Here is a 24154-nt window from a genome sequence, read left to right on the forward strand (position 1 = left end):
AATTTACATCTAGCCTAGCTAAGTTCTCAATTACATTGACACATTGAAAATACACAAATTAACACATTTTAAGCCCCCTACAAGGTAGACATGCAGCTTTTTTAGCAATGCCTCCGGGGCAGAGCCAATAAGTATATCTTATGTCCAGGCTGGAAAAAGTTATATGCCCAACTTTTTTGATTCGAGATCTTATTTCAACATCACTTTACAAAATTGAATTATTGCTAGCTGCACTTGGAACAATATATATAAACAGCAGCATCAGTTCTGAAATGAAAACTTCTAAAAAATGTGTCAAAAAATACTGAAGACAAATATTGCCCTTAACACCAGTCTGATATTGTATTTAAAAATGCTTCATAAGTCCCTATGGCTTCTGGCATGAACAAAAGAAAATAATTCTGGCTCCTTGGACTGACACAAATTGGAAACTACAGTTTAAAACTTGCTTCACTATGGACTTGTACCAACACAGATGAACTTTCGAGATACTGAGATTTAGTTGTGGTTAGGAGTAAGGTTTATACAGTGTTTGATCAAGCCGGGATGCCTTCCTTCAGTATAGATGACATTAGGACCTTGTCCTGTAGGGCGAACTCCAACTCTGATTCCTCCATTCTCAGAGATGCCTGTAAAACAGATCAGGTCAGGTCAGAACATTTCTTGGCAACACCACTGGGACAGAGTCATTTGTGTGACCTATTCAAAACTATTTATCTGTTGCATGCTGACATGAAATATCTACTCAGGACACTTAAATCTTATCAAAATGTAGAGAAGTTTTTGGTCTAAACTTCCAATAAAAGTTTGCGACCACACTGTTTCTTTAGGAACTTGAAGGATACTAGTAACAGAAGTCAAAAGGAAGGTCTTCCACAGTCAAATAAAGACATCTTTAGTGATATTGAGATTGGTGTACCTTGATCATTCTGGCCTCCTTCGCCTTCTTGAGAGAGAGGATTCCTCTGGTCTCGATGAGAGTACAGAGGGACAGGAACTCTGACTGGTCCACGTTGGCAACTTGTCGCTTTTTGCACACACGACTGTAAACCTCATGTAGCTGAAAAAAACCCATAAAAATCCTTTTTAATATACATATTTATGTTCACAGGGGCAAAACATAGTTTTTGTTTTGCTTCTTCTTCTCCAAACAAATATGGTCAATGACCTAGACCAGACAACTGTCACCATGGTAACTGGTGCTTTTGCAGACACCCTGTGCTGTTGGATTACATTATGTAGCAAGTTGGAGGGACTGGTCACTGTTTATACTACTGTAAATGCATTTATGTTCGTGAGGACTAAATTTCGCGCAGCGGAGCAAATAGAGAGTTCGCGAGGGATTTTAGTTCGCTATACAGCAGAACCAAATACAAAAGGGAATGCCGACTTCCGCCCGCCCCCCCCCCCTCCTTTCATGGGTTTACCCGGCCCCGGAAATCCCCCATATTTGATAATAATAAAGTCCCAATATTTTTCTTTTGTCACACAAAATCACCGGCTATGGAATCTTTTAACAAAACGCTACTTAGTACAGAGTAACAGTGATTTGGTTGCAGTTAAAAATTCATACCGAACTGATGGCTCGTGCTGAGAATCACACGGGATCTGTAACGTTATCGTACCGAAGGACCAGGCATCGAACGGTTAGATTTTTACTCGGATATTCAAAGATGAACTCGTAAAATACATTTTCAAAAGCAGGAAAATCTTGTTTCCCGGCATTTATCTCTTGAAATACGGCGCTAATTTGACACAAAAATTAGTTTCATGCCCCGCTCCTGGCTTTCTCAGCTAGCTGCATAAATTTTGACGGTATGCAAATCTCGCGTCACGTGTCCGAATTTCGCGTCTCTGATTGGTTGTGCGTCAGTCGGAGCAGCTCGCCGCGGTAACATACAAGCGGGCCGACGCGATGTAAACAAATTTTCTTTGTTTTAATATAAGCGCTAAAACGCTTTTTCCACAACTACACATCGATATTCTAGTGAAGGAATGCATAGTTCCAAGAATCTTTCGGGAAAATGTATATTTCTATGGGGATTTTTGGTGTTTTCGGCGTGATTTTGCAAACCGGAAGTATACGGACCCCGGCGTGCCTCGGCGTGGGTTCGTCGTACCCAAGCTAAATTTTTAGCATTTTTACCCTCCGTTTTACCAACCAAAACAAAATACAACTCCCGCTAAGGAGAACCCAGTAACATTTCAGATCCCAGCAATTATGTTTTTGATCAAAATATTTGTGGATGTGCCTGCATTTTAGCCGTATTCCCGTCGCAAGCGGCCCCGCGACGTGCACGCTAAGATTTCTTGTACGCAGTTGACATGGCTTGACACTGGATTCGGTGTCTCATAAAATAATTTTTATCAGTATAAATAATTCTGATACTCAACAATAGCGCAGAAATATTCTATTTCTTGAAGAACTGGACAGGTCTACTTTTATTTGTGTCTATTTCTGCTGAGACAATTCGGATAGTTATACTTGGCTCTATGGGTAGTAGTAACGTATTTTACAATTTTGGAAACCTGGAAGACGGGAGTGTAGCGATACGGTAAACAGTTCGCGAGGGACATGACTTCACGAAGCAAGGCTCTTCGCGAAAACGGCGAAGTTAAATCCCTGACGAATAAAAATGCATTTACAGTATATATTAATGTATTTGAGTAAGAATTCATAGTTTGTTAGGCTATGTGAAGGTAAACATTATGCATTTGCTTTGCAAATGTTAATTATGTAGAAGGAAATAAAGTCTAGAATCTCTAATCTCTAATTTCTCTAATCTCTAAGTCTCTAATCTAGAAGGAACCTCTAAAAGGACAACATTTCACACATTTTTGACAACACCACAGGAGCAGAGCCTTCTTACCTTTCCTAGGGTGATCTCCTTTGTCTTGCCAGACTTGAGCATGAGCAGTAGGGTACAGACGACAAGTTTCTGTTGTAGCGGGAAGGTCTGCTGTTGGTTGGTGTTGGAGGCGACCATCCGAGAACTGTACACCTCCGACACCACGCTCGCGATGTGTGACAGGCCAACTTTCTTAGGCACGGGAGTCTTGGGTGATTTTCTTGGACTTTTCGTGGGAGAACCTATGAGAAAAAGGAACACACGTTAATTCAACCATGAAAGAATGAAAAGATCATACTTACCACTTTTTGTATACTGTTTTTGGTGTTTACATGCTAGGTACATTGGGAACAATGACAGGAAGTTAGGTAAAAGGTCCCAGAAAAGGTTCTCTTCAATTCCCTATGCTACATGCATGTCTGCTGCCTTGTGGGAGCCTGCGGGAAAATTCAAAGAATCAGAAAGATATTACAAATACGAACACTTTGTTAGAGAAAATTTACAAAAACTAAATATTTCATGAGTTATGAGATCTTTGATTTCTACTTTCAGACATTTCTAATATGATGTTATATCTGTACCTTTCGTGGGAGACAGTGGTTTGAGTACAGCCTGACTCCTGACGTCGGTCTCCACCATCTCCACCGCTCGTCTGCAGATGTCCAGCGCCTTCCGCACATCTCCCGCCACGGCCGACACCTTACGGGCGCAGAACTGTACTGCCATTGGCTCTAACACTGGCGCTCCCTCCAACGAAGCCTGAAATAGTCCAGCAATAAGTTAGGCATCAATATCTACTGTAGGGAGGACTGAGTAACAGTTTTGACACTTGTGAGGTAACCAACAAGTATAAGCCAAAGTATGATAAAGATGTATAGAAAAAGTACTTAAAGTTGCCATGGCATTACTATGTAGCCAAAAACAAAAAAGTACAATTTCCACAGTTTATTTTGCACATCGCAGGATGATCTCCAAGCCAAGGTCATGGACAGGGGATCAGACATTGTGTGCACAGAAAGACAGTTCTATTCACCCTCAGAAAAAGGAGCTATTAGCAACAGGTGTACCATTTCTGAATCATTTTTACTACTCTAATTATAACCATACCTTATGTAGCCTGTCCTGTACAATAGTGACTAGCTGGTCCTTAGAGTAGGGTTCAAAGTTTAAGAGTTGAGGTCGACACTTGGGCCGAGATTGTAGTCTGGGCAAGATACGGTCTGTCAGGTCCAGGGCATTGGCTATTCCTGCAGGAAAAGAGGGATAAAATTGGTCATGATACAACAACATGTGTACAATACTAAAACATTGCTAGCCAACCTTGCTGGTTGTTTGAAATAGCTTCACATAGAAAGGTTATTTTGACTTACCTATGAGGATGAGTCTAGACTTGGGTAGCGTTGGCCACTCAAACATGGTGTAAAGAACCTCCTGGTTCTTACTGTCTAGGGAGTCCAACTCATCCAGTACAAGGATTCTGATTGGACAAGAAAACATCATTAGTGATGAGATCACTGACATAGGCAAATCCAGTAAACACATGAGAATGAGAAGATGTTAAGAAATGTTTCAAAAAAGGGAGTTTCTTACATCATGGGTCCCTTGGACTTGAACTGTTTCTCAAGAAGTCTTGAGGCATCCTTGGCGGTACGAGGAGTTGTAGACGTGGGGCTAAGTTCACTGGCGACCTTACTGAAGATCCCCTGAGCATTCTTCACAGCCATGCAGTTCACAAAGATCATCTTAGTAGACTCAAGACTTCCCTGAAGTAAAGACACAAAGTCAGATGAAGAGGACAAATTCCAAAAGGGTGGCTTCAACGTCACAGGAAACAGTAGTCCTAAAACTCTCAATAGTAAAATTTATGTTTACAAACACTGAATAATAGCAGAAAAAAATTCATGAATTATCCATCAATTAAAGACCTAATTCAAAACAGGTTTTGCTATCACAAACCTGTAACAAAACCCACCTTCATGTTCCTCATGATATGTGTAAGACAGGCAGTTTTCCCAGTGCCAGGGGCCCCGGAGATGTACAGACTGCCAGGCTGTTGTTTTGTAGTGTGCTCCTCCAGGAAGTCTGTTATAACCTTAGTCTCCTTCTCACGACACAGTAGATAGTCTGGAACAGCCGTGTGGAGGGCCTTCTTTGCACTCTGGTACGGGGTGGCTGAAAAACGTAGTTAAGAAATTAGTTAACTTTATGCCTCTTCTTATTGTTGGAATTTTGGTATAAATTGCAAGTCTAGTGGTTACGTCTATATCTTAACTGTCTCAGAAAATCCAGCTGGTGAAACAACAGGAATTGGGGGTCAACATGGGGGGAATTCAGGAAGCCAAGGATTGCATATTTCACAGAAGTCTGATGTTTGTGTTTTGACACTAACTTGTATGAAAAAAGTACTTTGTTGCCATGGCATTACTATGTAGCCACAACAGTTAAGGTGCAATTTCCACAAGTTTATTTTGCACATCGCAGGATGATCTCCAAGTCACGATCATGGACAGGGGATCAGACATTGTGTGCAGAAAAGAAAACAGGAAGTTAGGTCAGAGGTCCCAGAATAGGACATCAAAGGTTATTCTATTTCATGTCTTTAATTTCCTTGTAATATACATGGTGGCCAGTATGACAACGCGTGGAGGGGGAAACTTGCAATTTATTTTTCATCTTCATTGTAGATCTGATATTTCTGTAGTTATGACATCAACTGAACAATTCTAGCTCAATAAAAAACAGTCACAGAAAAGGCTTACCATCTTGTCTTTGTAACCTCAAAGGTGTGGCTTGTTTCCTAGGTGATGGTGTCCGTAGCGATTGTCTCCATGGAGACGTAGGACATCTCTCTGGTGAAGCTAGTCTCTTCTTGACCCCGGAACTTTTGATTGGACACAAAGTTTCATTTTTCATCAACGTCATCTTGAGTGGAGATGGGGAGGGGGGCAGGTTAGGACGGGGGAGGGTCTTTGTTGGTGTAGAGGGGAGGGTGTTGGACGTCACGGCTTGCTCTGGTTGGTTCTCCTTCTTGCGTTTGGTCGGACTCGGGCAGAATTTCGAGGCGGTCACAGGAGAGTTGTCTCTGGGAGTATTGTCAGCTGCTAAAGAGAAGGCGAAATATAATAATGACATTTGTGATTGGTTACAGTTCTTGGTTGACTTCAGCAACAATGCATTTACCTTTGCACTGATTTTATTTCAAAGTAGGAGAGAAAAAGAAGTTATCGTGATCGTTTTAGTAATATATGTCACATAATTTTGGGTTTTGGAATACCCCAACAACAAGACAACTAGTTGCACCCAATGGAATCTATTTTGGGGTCCTCTCAATATTTAGGTGTCTAATTGAGAACAAAAACACAAATTTCCATCTCAATCTAACTGTTATACCTGTAGACTGTCTGTAGATGTTAGACAACATCAAAACCAACCAAACCAGGTGAGAAGCCTTACAATAAATACTAACAATAGGTGGTCATCCTCTATGCAAAAATGTGAGAAAATAATTTACATATAGATAAATTTTGTGACGAATTTAACATTTTTGCAATCTTTTTTTATGTATTATGGTTGCCTTAGTGTAGTCTTGATCATGATAGGAAGGGTTTTTACAGGAAAGTAAACTTACAAGGACGCTTGCGGGGAGAGAGGGGAGGGCGCTCGGGCTTGGGTGCAGGGTCCTCCCGAGGTTTTTCCTGGGTCGCGGCGCCACGCCTAGTTCTTCGACTCGTTCGAGAAGGCTTCTCTTCTACGACGATCTGCTTCTTGGTCTGAGATCGAGTCTTCCGGCATTGGAAGGAAATCGTGGTCTGGCCCTTGGTAGCCATTCTGTGGAGGGAAAAATGAAGATTGTTTTGTTGTGTTTTCTATTTGTTTCACAGCCCAGCTTGGCGCCATTTCACACATACGAAGACTAACACAATACGATTCTTACACATGATAAGGGAATGCAAGCCCTATTCTGTATCCAAGATGCATCGTGCAACAGGAGTTTCATTCTAACGATTCAGAAAACCATCTGATGAAGCTAGTTTAGTGAAAATTTGCTGGAGAACATGCAAGTAAAATTGTATGCAAAATCTGAGTGGTAACTGTTATACCTGTATACTCTACCCAGGTTGTCCTCCTTGTAGACTGAATTTAGACGTCTATATTCCGAAAACTTGGTTCCCTGTAAGACTAGGAATTTCGACTTACCTGATTAATGCTCCTAGTAGTCTTCTCCGATGCCTAAATTCGTCGATTTTGCTCACAAAAATCGCCTAACACCGTCCGAACCGCCAAAAATTCTGCTTCTGTGTTGGCTACAGCTGAGAGCGGGAAATACCTGCAAAAAGCGCGCCAACTTCGGGAATTCCCCCCTGTGATTGGTCAGTTTCTACAAAAATATTTACATATCTCCCCTCTGATTGGTCAGCCTGTTCTCGCGCTCCCGGTCGTTTAAAGATTATTCTCGAATCTTCTCGCGAGATCTGGTGGAAGTTGTTTAGTCGCCGTGACGTCACGCGACGCCATCTTGTTGCGATCACCTTACGTGCAGCGAAGGCGAACAAGAAAATTTCCTTGCCTTGAAACCAAAAATTTGCCTGAAAACTCTAAAGCAACATGTCTGACAGGTAAGAGAAATATAAATGTAGACTTACGGCTCATTTTTGACCGGTAGAAGTCCCCGAAACTCGCTGCGTACTGAATTTTGTATCGATTGGAAGTGGGGAGGGGGGCGCACAAGATTTTGTTTGTGGCATGCGTGCGAAAAAAATTATGAAGGAAGAAATTATCTCAGTCTGTTGGCAAAATCGGTAAAAGTCTTACAAAATAAGAGTTTGGAAAATGATCTAGTGATATATGTGTCTACTCTTGAAATAAGGCGAAAAATTTGTCAGCCAGAAAATCCATGTAGTTTGTCAGTAGCATGTAACGATTTATGTTGAACAAAGAAAAGAAAAAGAGTAAAATTTTGAACATACCTAACTAAGAATTATTTAAATGAGTTGTAAACTTTTGAGGTGATACTATAGGGTTGTTTTAACTGCAAATTTGAAGTTTGAGTCAGTGTAGAAGTAGGTTCGACAAGGGCACAACAGTGGGGCCTGCCATAATTTGATTCGAGCCCAGAACTTTCATATTCAACCCTAACCACAAGACTGCCTTGCCACTAAAGACGGTGTTCATGACTTATTTCCCACAGTGAGAAGGACAGTAAAAGCAGCAGTGATAGTGACAGTGACAGCGGAAGTGAGAGTGGTAGTGAGAGTTCGGGGAGCAGCGACTCTGGCTCTGAACGCGGGACTCGTATCCGCAGTTCTGTCGTAGTACACAAGGTAAGGCTTTGGATGTCGTATAACGTGTTCTACAAAAATCTGTGTAAAAATATCTTTAGGGGAAAGAGGTTCTCAATACCTAACTTCACACTGTTTGTTCGTCATATTTACCAAGACTTTTTAAGTTTTACATGAGCTAAAAGTCTGCTACCCTCCTTAGGGTTGAAATGTCTACAGTAAGGTACAGGCTATGTATGACAGCACATGATAGGGGAAGATTGACAGGCATTAAGTATGACAGGACTTCGGAAAATGGGGGAATTCGCGAAGCCAAGGATCGAATACTTTGTCTTCCTGGAAGTCTGATATTTCAATCTAAGATTGAATACATGACATACATGTGTAATCCTAATACGTAAATGGCATTAATTTTTCAGCAGCAGAGACGGAGTGATGATGATGATGTAGGAAATGCCGACCAGGAGGAGGCCTCACCTCGGAGACGTCAACGATCTCCTAGCGAATCTCCCCCAAGACGACAGCGATCGCAGAGCGATTCACCCCCTAGACACCAACGTTCCCCATCTGGCTCACCCCCTAAGCGCTCACGCGATTGGTCCCCTAACAATTCTCGTCAACAACGGCACAGACGAAACACGAGCGAGTCACCGCAAAGACAGGATGACTCATCACCGAGCAAGCGACAACGATCCCCCAGCGAGTCACCGCCACGGAGGCAGCAATCTCCGAGAAAATCCCGCTCTAGATCCAGATCGCCTGTCAGGAGACAGAGATCCCCAGCTAGAAGGGACAGATCAACGGTTACAAGGGGGAGGGGGAGAGGTGGTTATGAGAACGACAGAAGGAGGGAGAGAGACAGAGAGAGAGACTGGGAGAGACCACCAAGGTACTGTAAATCTTTGCAGTGCTTTTATTTTGAGATTAAGCATATCATATTCACGTGTATTACAATGTGTTGCTATACTGCAAAACAAAGGGAAAACCTCCTTTCTGCTAGCAGCATCCACTTTGAATTAAAGTCCCACAGAAATAAATGAATTTACAGTAGGACTCTTACTATTGGATTGATTACGTTAAACTGTTTAAGTTTCCTTATCCAACATGAAAATGATAACCATTTGCCCATTTTTATACAACTAGAAATTGTCTAGAATCATTAGTTGCAGCTTGCTGGACGATTCATTGTTTTGGCATTGAAAAAGTAACAAAGTCATTAATGATGACTCCTCACCATTTTTGTTAATTTCAGGCATGATGACAGACGCTACAGACGGTCTCCTAACCAGCGGGACCGCTACGGAAACCGACGAGAAACGGACAGGGGAAGGGACCGTTACTCCGACAGAGAGAGGGACCGTAACTACGGGAGAGAGCGCGATCGTAGCGCAGACAGAGATCGCAATTCTGATAGAGATAGGACGCGTACCTCTGACAGAGATGGCAAAAACACCAGTAACAGGTTGGACATCTTGAATCTTCAAGTTTGTATAAGTATATAAGTATAAATCTGTTGATATTTCCTTATCATAAAAAACAGGTATTACAGGTACAAGGAAGGATTAAAACTAATACACACAATTTTGACAGTGACGAGCGGAAATCTCGTGATGATCCACCTCAAACTGGAGAGGCTAACGCTGCGTCAGCAGAGGAACCGCCAGCGAAGAGAGTCCGTAAGGCGGACACGACGCTCGCCACGAGAACAGGAGGAGCGTACATCCCGCCGGCCAAGCTGCGGATGATGCAGGAAGCAATCACAGACAAGAGCAGGTAGGTTGCATTTTGTTTCGTACGACAACTTCTTGGTGAAATCCCTGATGATTTAAAGGCCTCCGATGCAATTTTAGGGCAGCAGTGCAAAAATACTCTGAATAGGGAAATCTGATATTGATGTTTACTGCCATTTCTTAGCACATTTTTACTGTCATTTCATATTTGAAGAGTTTGAAATAGCCCCTAAACAAGCTACATGACAAGTCCCTTTATTTTTTTTATACATGTGTACGATCAAAAATAGCGAGAACCTACCTGCCTCATGCAGCTCTTTGCCTCAAAGGAATTTTTTTCTTTATTGATGTCTGTATGTGATGTTTGTTGTTATTCACAGTAATGATTGTTGTTGTTTACAGTGCGGAGTATCAGAGGATGAGTTGGGAAGCATTGAAGAAGAGCATCAATGGTCTGATTAACAAGGCAAACGTCTCCAACCTTAAAAACATTGTCATGGAACTGTTCCAGGAGAACATTGTTAGAGGGAGGTCAGTACAGAGTTATCTTCCGAAGTCTCAAACAAACACAGCCCCTGCAGTCCCAAAAAAGCTGCCAGGGGGCTCAAACCTATGCCACTTCTTTCCAAGCCCAAGAGCTATATTTCACTAAAAGATCAGAACGTTTTTTCATGATTAGTAGCAAGAAGTCTTGATGGAATCAGCCAGTTTGCCATTAATTTCAACAAAATAACAGTCTTTGTGCAATGTAAAATGGCACTGGCTGGGTCACTTAGGGTCAATGAAGCAGTCTATTGTAAAATGGGTGGAAATTTTGCTGCAGTTTTGTCGCCATGCTTTTTATGACTTGTTTAAAAAAACAACTTTCCCTCAGTCCCCTGGGTAGTTGTCTTAGACTATTTGTTGAATTGATTTATGAACCTGCTATAACTATTTGTGGTTCTACATGTACCTTTTTTTTTTGCAGAGGCCTGTTGGCACGTTCCATTATCCAGGCCCAGGCGGCGTCCCCGACCTTTACCCACGTGTACGCCGCTCTGGTCGCCATTATCAACACCAAGTTCCCGCAGAACGGCGAGCTCATCCTCCGCAGACTCACCATGCAGTTCAAACGGGGCTACAAGAGGAACGACAAGGTACGGGACGGTCCAAAATATGTGTGGGGGGATACAAGGATTGACACGATAAGGGACAGTCCAAAATATTTGTAGGGGAAAGGGTTAAGTGTATGTTGCATTCAACTTTCAAGGCATATTGTTTTCGCTCTCTTTCTTCTTGTCCAAAACACATAAAGAAAAAGATGTTTGCTAGTAGTACATAGACAATATAGTTGTATTGTAATTTTTCCAATTTGTTATTTTTACAGAACATCTGTCTGACTGCAACAAAGTTTATAGCTCATCTGGTCAACCAACAAGTGGTAAGTACTCTCTTTTTGTACTTAGCCTATCCACTGGTAGCATTTTCTATCTATATCAGATTCTGCAAATATGATATCTGTATTGTTTTATGAGTAACATTTTGCTTTGTGTACTGTCTCTACCTCTTACCAACTACATGTACTAGTAACGAAGGTTGTGCAATATTAGTCTTTGTAAATGCTTTACTCTATGATGTAATGATTGTTTCAACATTTGTTTTTAGTGTGTCCTTATTTCCACATGATACATGTAAGTGCCTCAGGGACGTAGGAAGTTAGGTCAAAAGTCCCAGTAAAGGTTATCTCATTTCCTGTCTTCAATTTCCCACACTACTGCACATGCATGTCTGTTGCCTTATGGGAACCTATTGGAAAGTGCATAGACAGAATCAGCAAGAACTTTACAATGATGAATGAAACAACAACAACAAAATTACAAAAACTTACTTTTGATTGTTTATTTCCCAGGCCCATGAGTTGTTAGCTCTGGAGATCCTGACCCTACTGTTAGAGAACCCTACAGATGACAGTGTGGAGGTGGCCGTGGGTTTCCTGAAGGACTCTGGACAGAAACTTGGGGAAGTTTCCCCTCGAGGCATCCATGGTAAGATTTGCAATCTTCTTCAGAAGAATTTAAAGATGATATGAAGCCAATGAAATGACAATGAAATGCAACTTTTTCTGAAAACAGACAGGTATATTATTCATTGCTTGAGTAACTGTTTTTGGCGTATCTTATTACCTGGATGTCTAACCTTCACTGACAGATCTCTTGGTAGCATTATCACTATTAACATGTTCTTCACTTGTCTTTCCAGCCATCTTTGAGCGACTTCGCAGCATCCTACACGAGGCTCAGATTGACAAGCGGGTACAGTACATGATCGAGGTCATGTTCGCCGTGAGGAAGGACAACTTCCAGAACTTCCCGTCCATCGTGGAGGGGCTGGACATGGTGGACGAGGAGGACCAGATCACACATCTCATCTCACTGGACGACGAACTCAAGACAGAAGATATACTCAGTAAGGCTGAACAGTTCTCTTATAATACCCTCTGCAAATGTCCAAGGCAAAACATAGAACCATATTTGACCACATACCCACATTACATTTGATGGATGTGTAATATTCATAAAAGGCACTCCAAAATTATTTGCTGACAGTGTGTACATCTTTTTGTAATACTTTTTTATAATGTTTCTTTACTCAAATTGTTGTGTTTTTGCATTAGATGTCTTCAAGGTGGACCCAGAGTTCCTACAGAATGAGGAAAAGTACAAGCTCATCAAGAAAGGTATGTCTCCTGTCATACAAACTTTAATCAAGTCAGGCTATATTAGTCCAATTGTAGTACAGTAGTTGTACAGTAATGATGTTTTCCCTTTTTTCTGTGTAACAGAAATCCTAGATGAGTCAGTTGAGTTGGCTTCCAGTACACAGAAGTAGTACAGGAGCAGTAAAGAAGTAGTACAGTAATAGAACAATAGTAGTACAGTAGCAACAGTGTGTAACAGAAACCTGGATGAGTCAGATGATGAGTCCGGCTCCAGTAGTACAATATAAGTACAGTAGTAGTACAACAGTAGTACAGCAGTAGTACAGTAGTAGTACAGTAACAATATTTCTCCTGTACCAGAAATCCTGGATGAGTCTGATGATGAGTCGGGCTCCAGTAGTACAATATAAGTACAGTAGTAGTACAACAGTAGTACAGCAGTAGTACAGTAACAATATTTCTCCTGTACCAGAAATCCTGGATGAGTCTGATGATGAGTCCGGCTCCAGTAGTACAATATAAGTACAGTAGTAGTACAACAGTAGTACAGTAGTATTACAACAGTAGTATAACAGCAGTACAGTAACAATGTTTCTCCTGTACCAGAAATCCTGGATGAGTCTGATGATGAGTCGGGCTCCAGTAGTGGTGAGGAGGGGAGCGGCAGTGAGGAGGATGAGGAGGACTCAGATGATGATGAGGAGGCTGAAGGTACGTGTCAAGTTGTCAATCATGGTCGGGTCATGTAGCGCAACAGCAGAGTGCTCAACACGGAACCAAAAGGTCCCGGGCTCGAGTCCTGACATGTCACCAATCTTGTGCCCTTGGGAAAGGCACTTTACATAACTTTCCTCACTTAACTCAAGTGAAAATTAGTATTGCCCTGTCCTGTATTTGATTCTATGTGTTGGACACAACACCAGCAACAGCTGTCTGTGCCCCACGTGTATTGTATTGTTACAATGTCAATAAATCAAATCAAATCAAAACTGTCAATCAAAACTACACCATGTTTGACACATCAAAGTCATTCCAAATGTCAGAAAAACTATCATCTTGTAATCAATAGTATTTATACTCTGTTATTACAAAGATTTATTTTGTTGAGGTCTTGGGTTTGCTTTCAACTAATATCTCACATCTATAAAGGAAAACTAACTTTCTGAGATGTTTTTCTTCAGAAGCAAAGATGCAGATTGAAGACATGACAGAGACCAACCTTGTCGCACTGAGACGGACCATCTATCTGACTGTACAGTCAAGGTGAGTTTGTTTTTCTTACAATCTCTGTTAGCATTGCTAACAATATGTTTCTATGCTGCAAAATGCATGTAAATATGTATACTGACTACCAGCCATTTTCTCATTTAATCATTTTGTAAAGCAAAGAAACAAATTCTTAACAACTATAGTTTAGAAGGCAATATTGTGCTATTGTCAAATGATTTCTGAGACAAATGTTTGTTTCTGTTGTTGTTTTTAGCCTGGATTTTGAGGAGTGTGCTCATAAAATGATGAAGATGGATATCAAGCCTGGACAAGAGGTAGGATGTAGTGTTAACAAGCAAGTGGCCTCCTACTAGTATGTAGTACAATATGTAAACAATCTGGTAATGCAGTTTCTACATAGATTGCTAGGTGGCGCTGGTGCATTGTGTATAACGTGACCTACAGAACAGAAGACTTACTGACTTGTGTCTCTTGTTTGCAGTATGAGTTCTGCCACATGATCGTGGACTGTTGTTCCCAGCAGCGCTCGTATGAGAAGTTCTTTGGCCTCCTCGGACAGGTAGGTGCTTTTTTAAAAAACAGAGTTCAAAAGATCTCATACCTCCATGATATATTTTAACCTTCTAGTATGTCCTCAATTGTAGTTCATGAATTATGCGAATAAAATTGTGACTAACATTACATGTGTCATGTTCCGTCATTATATTGTGAACGTGACTTGCAAATGGAAAATATACAACTCCAAAACACAACAAACTTGGAAAAATGATTTTGTATTCCTCCAGCGTTTCTGTCAGCTGAAGAAAGAGTTTGTAGCGGAGTATGAGAAGATTTTTGTGGAGCAGTACACGACTTGTCATCGCCTGGAGACCAACAAGCTCCGAAACGTCGCCAAGTTCTTTGGCCACCTGCTCTACACGGACGCCATCCCCTGGACTGTGAGTCAACAGTTCACTACATTTCCACTCCCTCTGGATAGATTAGCTGCTGCAGTTTGTATGTGGATTGCTAGATGTCGCTGCTGCACTGTGTTCAACGTAACATGATAAGTTATGCCATACATCATTACATGTGCTTGAGTATATCCACTGTAATGAGTAGGCAATGTTCACTGCATAGATTAGGTAATGCAGTTTGTACATAGATTGCTAGGTGTCACTGCTGCACTGTACACAACCTGATGTGTTTTGCAGGTGCTTGAGTGTATCCACCTAAATGAGGAAGAGACAACGTCGTCCAGCCGTATCTTCATCAAGATCCTGTTCCAGGAGCTGTCAGAGTACATGGGGCTTCAGAAACTCAACGCTCGCTTCAAGGACCAGTAAGACACACTTCTACCTATGTCTCTGAGACATTCCTTGTAAGATTTTTGGCAAGAACATAGAAAATCTGCCTGCTCTCTGAACATGTTGTTTTTATGCAGTCAAGGTAATGTAAAGTCATCATCTACATGTATAGAGGTGAGGCATGGTGCTTTTTGAAGTATTGTTACAGCTTAAGTTTTCAGCCAAGCAAAAAGGGTTACCACTGCTCTTCTATTCATGGTCTAGACAAGGACTGTTTACAATACCAGTTAAAACTGTGAACTGGCTTATCTGTTTTCCATGGCTCCATTGAGTCAGATCAGTTTCAGACTCATGAAATGTGATACTTTGCTACATTTTTGTTTGTTTGAAGTACATGTACCCCTATCTGCCCACAGGTTCTACACCCCGTACTTTGAAGGCCTGTTCCCCAGAGACAATCCCCGGAACACACGCTTCTCCATCAACTTCTTCACTTCTATTGGTCTGGGAGGCCTCACGTAAGTCACGAATACAAATTGTTGAACACATTTCTTGCTACCTACTGTAAATCATGAAACTTTCACTTTGTTTTAGTTGACCTTTGCCTCCACTGCGAATATGACTATTGTATTACAGATTGTTTCAACTGTGGAAAAAATTGTGTATTTTTCTGTCTATGTCTCTATATGTTTTCCCACTGGCATCTGAACAACAGATTCCCTAACTTCTTGCTGGCTTTTGGCCAACTCGTGGCCAGCTTCTGGGACTAACTCTTGGCCAACTTCTGGGACCAAACTTCCTGTATCTGACATTTTGCAGTCTGTAATTAGGGAATTTCCCACCCATGTGCTGTCACATTTACAAACACACAACCAAACACACGCACACAAAACAATATTTAACCTGAGTTGAACTGTTCCCCCAGTGATGAGCTGCGTGAACACCTGAAGAACGCCCCTAAGCTGATCATGCAGCAGACACAGGAGGTGGAATCCTCCGACTCCTCCAGCTCGGACAGCGACAGCGATAGTGACAGCGACAGCTCCTCAGACAGCAGCAGTGGCAGCAGCAGTGACAGCAGTGACTCAGGTCAGGCCTAACCTACAGCCTTTGAACCTTTAGCTATTGACCTAAACTTTAGCCATCAACTTCCAAACCTTTAGCCATTGACCTTCTAACCTTTAGCCATTGACCATCCTAACCTGTAATAGACCAATGCCATGATCATTGTAAAACCAGTAAATTGTGTTTAATATTGTGTCATTACTAGTAGTTTCAAGTCAGTTTTATTGTTCTTTTGTCTTTGCTTTCTGCTGTAAAAACTGTTCATAAGCCATGTTGTTTAGACACTTTTTCGTGTACAGTATCATGAAAATGTGGAGAAAGATGGATAAGTCATGAAATAAACAGTGTTAGTATCTAGTATCAATATATTGATTGTTCCTTCATCAGGGAGTTCTTCGGATTCTGACTCAGAAGACGACAAAAAGAAGAAGAAAAAGAAAGCCAAAGATAAAAGGGAGACAGTAAGACAAGACAAGGACAAGGGGAAGAGAAGAAAAGACACCCCAAGTCCTGACACTGCCAGGAACAGGGAACCTCCCAAGGCTACGCAAAGAAGAGAAACGGAGACAAGAAACGACCGCTACGATCGGGCGCGGGAAGAGGAACGTGACTACAGAGAGAGGGAGCAGTACCAGGAGCGGGAGTTCGTACGGAGACGGGACCAGCCGTACTACGATTACGACGCGCCGGATGAAAGAGACGAGGAGAGGTACGAACCACGCGACCACCGGGGGAGGGACGTGGTCAAGTACCGAGAAGAGGACCAAAGAGCCTGGAGAGAGGACGGAGAGAGAGAAGACAGAAGGAGGGAGCAGCGGAGAGGGAGGGGAGACGAGTGGGAGGGCGACAGGAACAGAGACTACGATCGAGGGAGGGAGAGAGAGTGGGGGGAGAGAAGTAGGGAACGAGGGAGGGAAGAGAGAACAGAACGAGAGACAGGCAGGTCCGGAAGGGAGAGAAGAGATGAGAGAGAGCAGGATGACAGCAGGGATTGGGGGAGGGGGGAGGATAGAAGAATAGAAGAGAGCCGGAGGGAGAGATACGAGGAACGAGGGGGAAGGAGAAGCGAGGAAGAGAGGAATGAATACCCTCGGGAGGGGAGAGGGAGAAGGGTGGAGGAAAGGGAGGATTATTACGATTCCTATGACAGAGAGAGGGGGAGAGAGGATGGACGAACGAGGAAGGCTAGAGAGGAAGAAGTGGAAGAGACATATGATAGAGGGAGGGGAGAAATGAGGAGGAACGAGGGCGGGACTACCGAGACAGAGGTGAGGACAAGGAAAACCCGGCGCGCTCGCAGCTCCAAGTCACCCGAACCCAGACGCAATAAACGCAAGTACGAAGAGCAGTACGCTGATAAATACAGTGAAAGGGACAGAGGAAGGAGTGATAGAAGGAGAGAAGTAGAAAGGGATGAGTATGACAGGAGGGAGATGGATAGGGATGAATATGACTCCAGACGTAGAAGATAAAACACACTAGGTCTCTACAGTTAACCTTCAGCCTGATATAGTTGCCGTTTGGCACATAATTTGTATAGGTTATGGGGTTAAGCAGCAGGGAGAAGGTTAATAAAGCTCAATTGTAAGCACAACATGTAAGATACCAAATGTGACATATACTGCCATAAGTCATGATATGGGCCCAGTGTCATATACTGGTATTGTACGATCGTTGTATGATCGCAAACTGGGACAGTCACGCATGTGTCATGCAAAATTCAGCTGTCTTGTAACGAAAAGGTTGTCACTGCCTGCTTGGCAATTCTATGCCATCAAAATCATACAGTGACTTACGACAAGTCTGACCACCCCACAAGCAAAGCTGTTGCTGTAGCAGACCCAATGTTGTAGGCTTACATTATGTAGCAAGTGGCAGGATGATTCCTGTGGCAGAATATCCTGTGAAACTCAGGCATACAGGTCGGTAGACATCCCAGCTGATACACAGTCACAAAACTACAGTAACTCCTGATATTCTCCAAACTAAGTTTGGCATTTTGCACTGAATAGAGGTCTACCTCTTTGCAAATACTGCTGTTCTGTATATTCCTTGGTCAATTATAGCTACTTTGTAAGTGTACTCTGCTATTAACTACATGTGTATGAATACAGTTTTGTGTGCCTAGAATTCTTTGAATGTAGTTAAAATGGTGGTGGATTTGAGATGATGGGGAGGGGGGTGCACTATGAAGTTGATGCTGTATTTTCTGACTGAAATCAAGATCACTCATCTACATTGTATATACACCAGGAGTGTACCATTGAGGACCATGGGGTGTGTTTGAACAGCTGATGCCGATTTATTTCTTGGTCATAATTTTCTGCATATGATTGTTTCTTGCCTATGTATTCTCTATTTCATAACTTAATGCTCATACGTTACTTTCATGGCCCATACTGTACAGTTTTTGTTACTACTGTGTATTTTCACAATACTTGTACCTGCCCCCCACCAACATGTAATGGTTTGTCCCTAGCAGACACCAGTGACTTGTGTAATATGACAATGAAGTTAACTTTGCCAACTTAAACAATACATACAAAATGTCACAACAAAATCTTGGTGAGTGTTCTTTTTTCAAGAATGAGGTATACTAACTCTTCCCTATTTAAGATTACGTATAGATGCAATTGTGTCGTTTTTTTGTCTGCAATGATAACTTAGCTATACTTGACAACAAGAGTCAACAAAGTTACCGTATCATATGATGTGAACAGAAGACAAGTGACTAATACAATACAGCAGCCAAGTAAAGGGAACAACTTTTTTTTTATTATTTTCATCTTATTTTCAAAAACCAAGCCCTGAATAGAGCTAGAGGCAGAAAAACAACTGCCAAACAAACCTGGTTTAACGGTTGTCAGTTTTGTGTGATGGGTAAGGCTAGATCATAAGTTACAAGGCATAAGGCAAAATCGACATGCAAACTGTGGTATGCAACAATTACTGCATTTTGTTTCTTTTTAGATAACACAGTTGCCATAACCAAACAGAAATGGCATAATATTTTTCCTCCAGGTATGCCTGCTTTGCTTGTTACTTATTATGGTACTTTTGTGGCATAATGTTAAAGTTTAACAACCATGAAACAGTTTAACAACCATGAAAGAAGTCAACTGTGCAGACGATTCAGTTGTGCAGAGATTTATGACTGCATTACTTCAGCCCTGCACACAACTTCAGGGCGGTCCTGTTGACTCTAGAACCTTTGGTGCCTCCTCCAAGGCCACCCGACAGATGTCGTCGATCAACCATCGCCTGATGAACGTAGCCCGCCTGTCCTCTTCATCCAATAGACACTCAGTTGTCTTGTGAATCTGGTTCAGTTCCTGTAGGCTCAAACCTTCCATCTCAGGCAGCTCGTAGTGAGTGTAGTCTGGAACCTTAGCAAACAGGTTCTTGAGGATGGTGTTCTCCTTTGTATGTGGGGCGGCAGCCTCCAGCTTAGCCATGAGAGTGTTGGCATAGTCGAACAACTCTTTGGAATACGCTCTCTTGGGAATCAGGTCTTCCCATAGTTCACGAATGCAGGACATCATGTCAAGGCATAGCGGGTCAGTGAACTGTGGTGGGGGTTGATCGGCTGTGGCCTTGCTGTTGTCCTTTTTCATAAAGCTGACCAACTGGCGAAACCTGGATGGACGCTCGCTCTTTGGTTTGGCATGGCCGGCATCGCCGTCTCCGTTTGTGAGAGACTTGTCTGTTGCTGAGATAGTTGGCGAGAGTGACGTAGAGCTGTTTGTCGATGAAGTCGCAGATTTTAGCTTTGTGCACTCCACACATCCGCAAGGGGGCACTGTAGGCTTGTCCTGGCCGGTCTCGCCCGGTTTCTCTTCCTCAGCTGTCTGTACGGCGGTCTTCGGGGCAAGTTGAGACTCCTTCTTGTCTGAGGAGCTCTTTAGCTGGCCTTCAATGGCAACTGTTTCTTCGTTTGTAGCGTCAGAAGCCTCTGCTAAATAGGAAATAACACACTCAGCTGCAGGTACTAAAAACTTCAGTAAAAGCATTTCAAATGACACATAAACATGTTAAATGATTAGCTGAAGTCTAGTCGCTGATTAATCCAAACACGCAGTATTATATATAAAGAACATACATTAGACATCTCCTACCTTCTCCCTGAGCAGACTTTGTCATCCCGCCTTCCTTCTTTGTGATGAAGCCGAACAGCTTATAGATCCGGCTTGGCCTCACATCCTCCTCACCATTTGCTGGGGTCTTTGTTGTTGAAGTAGAGCTTGGTGAGGCAGTTGTTGAGCCATTTGGAGCCGTAGGCTTGCAGTGTGCGCTGTCTCCGCCAGAGGGCGATGTAGGCTCATCTCGTCCACTCTTGTCCAGTTCAGTTTCTCCCTCAGTTTTCTGGGACGCGGACTTCGGGGCAAGTTGAGACTCCTTCTTGTCTGAGGAGCTCTTCAGTTGGCCTTCAATGGCAACTGTTTCTTCGTTTGTAGCGTTAGAAGCATCTGCTAAATAGGAAATAACACACTCAATTGCCATGACCGTTGCTACAAGCACCTCAGGCGTTTCAAACGCATAAATATAAATGATTAGCTGAAGTCTGTAGTCACTGATTTAGTAATTCCATACCAACAGAAAATTGAGAAATCTACAAAACTTTGCTAACAGTTACATGTACAGTAGACATCTCCTACCTTCTCCCTCGGCAGACTTTGTCGTCCCTCCTCCCTTCTTTGCAATGAAGCCGAACAACTGTCGGACTCGGCTCAGGCTCACATCCCCCTCTCCATTTGCCGGGGTCTGAGTTGTTGTTGAAGTAGAGCTTGGTGAGGCAGTCGTTGTTGAGCCATTTGGAGCTGAAGCCGTAGGCTTGCAGTGTGAGCTGTCTCCGCCAGAGGGCGATGTAGGCTCATCACGTCCACTCTTGTCCAGTTCAGTCTCTCCCTCATTTGTCTGGGAGGTGGTCTTCAGGGCAAGTTGAGACTCCTTCTTGTCTGAGGAGCTCTTCAGCTGGCCTTCAATGGCAACTGTTTCTTCGTTTGTAGCGTCAGAAGCGTCTGTGCAACCTAAATAGAAAATAACACACTCAACATTGCCATGACCCTCGCTACAGGCACTAAAGGCATTTCAAATAACCCTTAAATATAAATGATTAGCTGAAGTCTGTAGTCACTGATTTAGTAATTCCATACCAACAGAAAAGGACAGAAAACTTTGCTACGAGTTTTGCCCACACCGACAACTAACATGCCCTAACACTATACTAGTGCTGCACTGCTGCTACTACTACTATTACTATACCACTACTACAATAAAATCTTGACTTCTCCTACCTTCTCCCTGGGCAGACTTTGCCGTCCCTCCGCCCTTCTTTGAGATGAAGCTAAACAACTGTCGGACCCGGCTTAGGCTCACATCCCTCTCTTTATTTGTGGGGGTCTCTGTTGGTGTTGAAGCAGAACTTGGCGAGACAGTTGTTGAGCCATTTGGAGCTGAAGCCGTAGGCTTGCAGTGTGTGCTGTCTCTGCTAGAGGGCGATGTAGGCTCATCCCATCCGCTCTTGTCCACTTCAGTCTCTCCCTCAGTTGTCTGGGAGGTGGTCTTCGACTCCTTTTGATCCAAGGAGTTCTTTGGTCCATCTTCAGTTACACCTTTTTCTTCATTTGTCTTGTCAGGAGACTTTGTGGAACCTTAGATAGAAAATTTAGCACATCTTAGTTGCTGGTTGTTTAATACTTTGTCTATATAGACTATTGTGTGGCAAAGGTGTGGATTCGTTGAACTCTTGTTTCTAATGCTGTGGTAAATAAAGAACATACATTAAACATCTCCTACCTTCTCCCTGGGCAGACTTTGTCGTCCCGTCTTCCTTCCTTGCGATGAAGCCGAACAGCTTATAGATCCGGCCTGGCCTCACATCCTCCTCACCATTTGCCAGGGTCTGTGTTGTTGTTGAAGTAGAACTTGGCGAGGCAGTTGTTGAGCCATTAGGAGCTGAAGCCGTAGGCTTGCAGTGTGCGCTGTCTCCGCTAGAGGGCGATGTAGGCTCATCCCGTCCGGATCCACTCTTGCTCAGTTCAGTCTCTCCCTCAGTTGTCTGGGAGGGTGTCTTCGACTCCTTTTGCTCCAAGGAGTTCTTTGGTCCTTCTTCAGTTACAACTTTTTCTTCCTTCGTCTTGTCAGAAGGCTTTGTGGAATCTTAGATAGAAAATTTAAGCACATCTTTAGTCACTGGTTGTTACTTTTCCTACTGGTATGTTATTTCCATAGTAACTAAGACTATTGTGTGCCGAAGGTATGTGTTCATTGAACTCTTGTTTCTAATGCTGTACCAACAGGATCTTGGAATTGAAAGTAATCTACTTTATAAACATCAACTTGAAGATAGACAAGAATGTCTTCATGATTTCCCAACGAGGCTTCTTTCTTTACTCATCGAACTCAGAATTTCGAAAATCGAACTCGTCGAACTTGCCATCGAACCCTTTACAACAGAATACGGTCTAAAAATGTTTGTACCAAGCTTCAACGGACAGAAACATTTCGGGCAGAGTTCAGAAACTACGGTACATCAAACATGTCCACATGTCCTACCTCCTTCATCAGTGGACTTGATCGTCTCACTCTTCTTCTTTGCGACAAAGCCGAATAACGTACGAATCCGGCTCGGTTTGACATCCCCGGCTCCGTTCGTTGTGGTTGAACTCGGGGAGCCGCTTGTTGCACCTGTCGACGCAGGTCTACACTCTGTGTTGTCTCCGCTAGATGGCGCTGGGAGCTTGTCCTGGACGCTCGTGTCCAGTTTCTCTGCACCAGCCGCCTGACAGGTGGTCTCTGCTGTCACATCACGGGCCTTCAGCTCAGCTGAGCTCTCCGGGCGGACTTCAGGTTTGGCGTTCTCCTTAGAAGGCGGAGTGGGGCCTGAACGGAAATTGTCAAAACATATTTTATGTTTTTATATGCATCAAACCACTGTTTCTTTGTGGATAATTACTAGTCCCATGACCACAGCGATACCTTAAAGTTGATATAAACATTGTAAAAGTTCGTGGCAACCTAAAGGTCTGGGCGTCAACAAACAAACAAACATTCAGAACTTCAGAAAATAGAGTAGACTCCTCATACCTGTCTCCTGTGTGGTTTTCCTTTCCACTTTGAGACCCTTCACAGCTACGGTCGCCTCCAGTAAAGACACGTTCTTGTCTTGTCGTCCCTTCTTGGGTGGATCGAAGACATACCAATCCTTCACCAGTACTGGCCCGTCTTCCTGTAGTGCCCGAGTAGGGTCCAGGGTAGTAACCCCGATCGTTTTCACTTTACATTTCTTCTTTCTCTGCAACTCGACTCTCACCTTTTTCTTCTCTTCTGGTACAGAATCTGCGAACTCAGCTGTAAAGTCCCAGTCATGGGTGGCGACTTTCTTCCAGGCCGTTCGGCGTTTCTTCTTGTTGTAGCAGATCACCAAGCGATACTTCGCCTTTTCTGCCACACTGACGGTGTGGATTCCCACACTCAGGTTTGCTCCGCGGCCGCCGTCTCTGTTTCTCCCCAGCAGGGTAAGGGTCTGGAAACACGCCAGAAAGGCGGCCGCGCCTCTGTGAAAGACATTCGGTCGACTGCGATCCATTTTTCTCAAGTAAAATGGTTATTATTAACGGTTTCAAACACCGCAAGTTTAGCACCGTAATACTAATACGGTTCTCTGTGGCTATATGCAATGTTGTGTTTTGTTGTTCTACAACGTGGTTACTATATATAATGCCGTTCCAGAACGTGATGTGACAATACCTTTGATGTTGACCTTGAGATGCGCCATAGACAACTTTGCGATGCTTCAGCGTGGTTCCATTGTCATTATGTTATGACGTTATTATATTGTTGTTATTCTCAGTCTACGTTCGGCAAAATTTGTGCCGCGAATGTACTATTATAGTATTAAGTAAATCTTTTTGAACGGTTAACAGTTATCTTTGTTCAAGACTTCACATTGAAATATGAAGAGGAAGCTAAAAGAATTTTAAGAAAGCGCACAATTACAAGTCTATACAGCTTCGTC

General features: G+C 42.9%; 3 protein-coding genes across 4 annotated transcripts; 1 reads left to right on the forward strand and 2 right to left on the reverse strand.

Moving 5' to 3' along the window:
- Positions 1 to 354: 354 nt before the first annotated feature.
- LOC109479016 (cell division control protein 6 homolog) lies at positions 355 to 7186 on the reverse strand. The gene is made up of 11 exons (XM_019780859.1): positions 7047 to 7186; positions 6478 to 6677; positions 5609 to 5947; positions 4822 to 5021; positions 4440 to 4612; positions 4220 to 4326; positions 3957 to 4096; positions 3431 to 3608; positions 2871 to 3091; positions 920 to 1060; positions 355 to 629 (listed from the first exon to the last, which is right to left on the reverse strand). The coding sequence occupies exons 2-11, from the start codon at positions 6674 to 6676 to the stop codon at positions 537 to 539; spliced, it is 1791 nt and encodes a 596-aa protein (XP_019636418.1). The 5' UTR covers position 6677; positions 7047 to 7186; the 3' UTR covers positions 355 to 536.
- Positions 7187 to 7308: 122 nt separating this feature from the next.
- On the forward strand, positions 7309 to 18697 carry LOC109478942 (pre-mRNA-splicing factor CWC22 homolog). Of its 2 annotated transcripts, none has more exons than XM_019780758.1 (20): positions 7309 to 7465; positions 8038 to 8170; positions 8551 to 9017; positions 9381 to 9590; positions 9719 to 9901; positions 10261 to 10389; positions 10826 to 10994; positions 11225 to 11278; positions 11747 to 11882; positions 12097 to 12303; positions 12512 to 12574; positions 13163 to 13267; positions 13738 to 13819; positions 14040 to 14100; positions 14268 to 14345; positions 14572 to 14724; positions 14980 to 15107; positions 15489 to 15590; positions 15998 to 16161; positions 16525 to 18697. In XM_019780758.1, exons 1-20 carry the CDS (start codon positions 7455 to 7457, stop codon positions 17607 to 17609), a joined length of 3720 nt encoding a protein of 1239 aa, XP_019636317.1. In that variant the 5' UTR covers positions 7309 to 7454; the 3' UTR covers positions 17610 to 18697. The 2 variants fall into 2 exon arrangements, with proteins under 2 accessions (XP_019636317.1, XP_019636316.1); XM_019780757.1 differs by having other exon boundaries at positions 7310 to 7465; positions 8548 to 9017.
- Positions 18698 to 18925: 228 nt separating this feature from the next.
- Positions 18926 to 23725, reverse strand: LOC109478964. Its single transcript, XM_019780792.1, has 4 exons — positions 23215 to 23725; positions 22693 to 23019; positions 22331 to 22339; positions 18926 to 20089 (listed from the first exon to the last, which is right to left on the reverse strand). The coding sequence occupies exons 1-4, from the start codon at positions 23723 to 23725 to the stop codon at positions 19320 to 19322; spliced, it is 1617 nt and encodes a 538-aa protein (XP_019636351.1). The 3' UTR covers positions 18926 to 19319.
- Positions 23726 to 24154: the final 429 nt, after the last annotated feature.

Source organism: Branchiostoma belcheri, unplaced genomic scaffold (assembly GCF_001625305.1).
Source record: "Branchiostoma belcheri isolate BF01 breed outbred unplaced genomic scaffold, Haploidv18h27 scaffold46, whole genome shotgun sequence".
Classification (NCBI taxonomy): domain Eukaryota; kingdom Metazoa; phylum Chordata; class Leptocardii; order Amphioxiformes; family Branchiostomatidae; genus Branchiostoma; species Branchiostoma belcheri.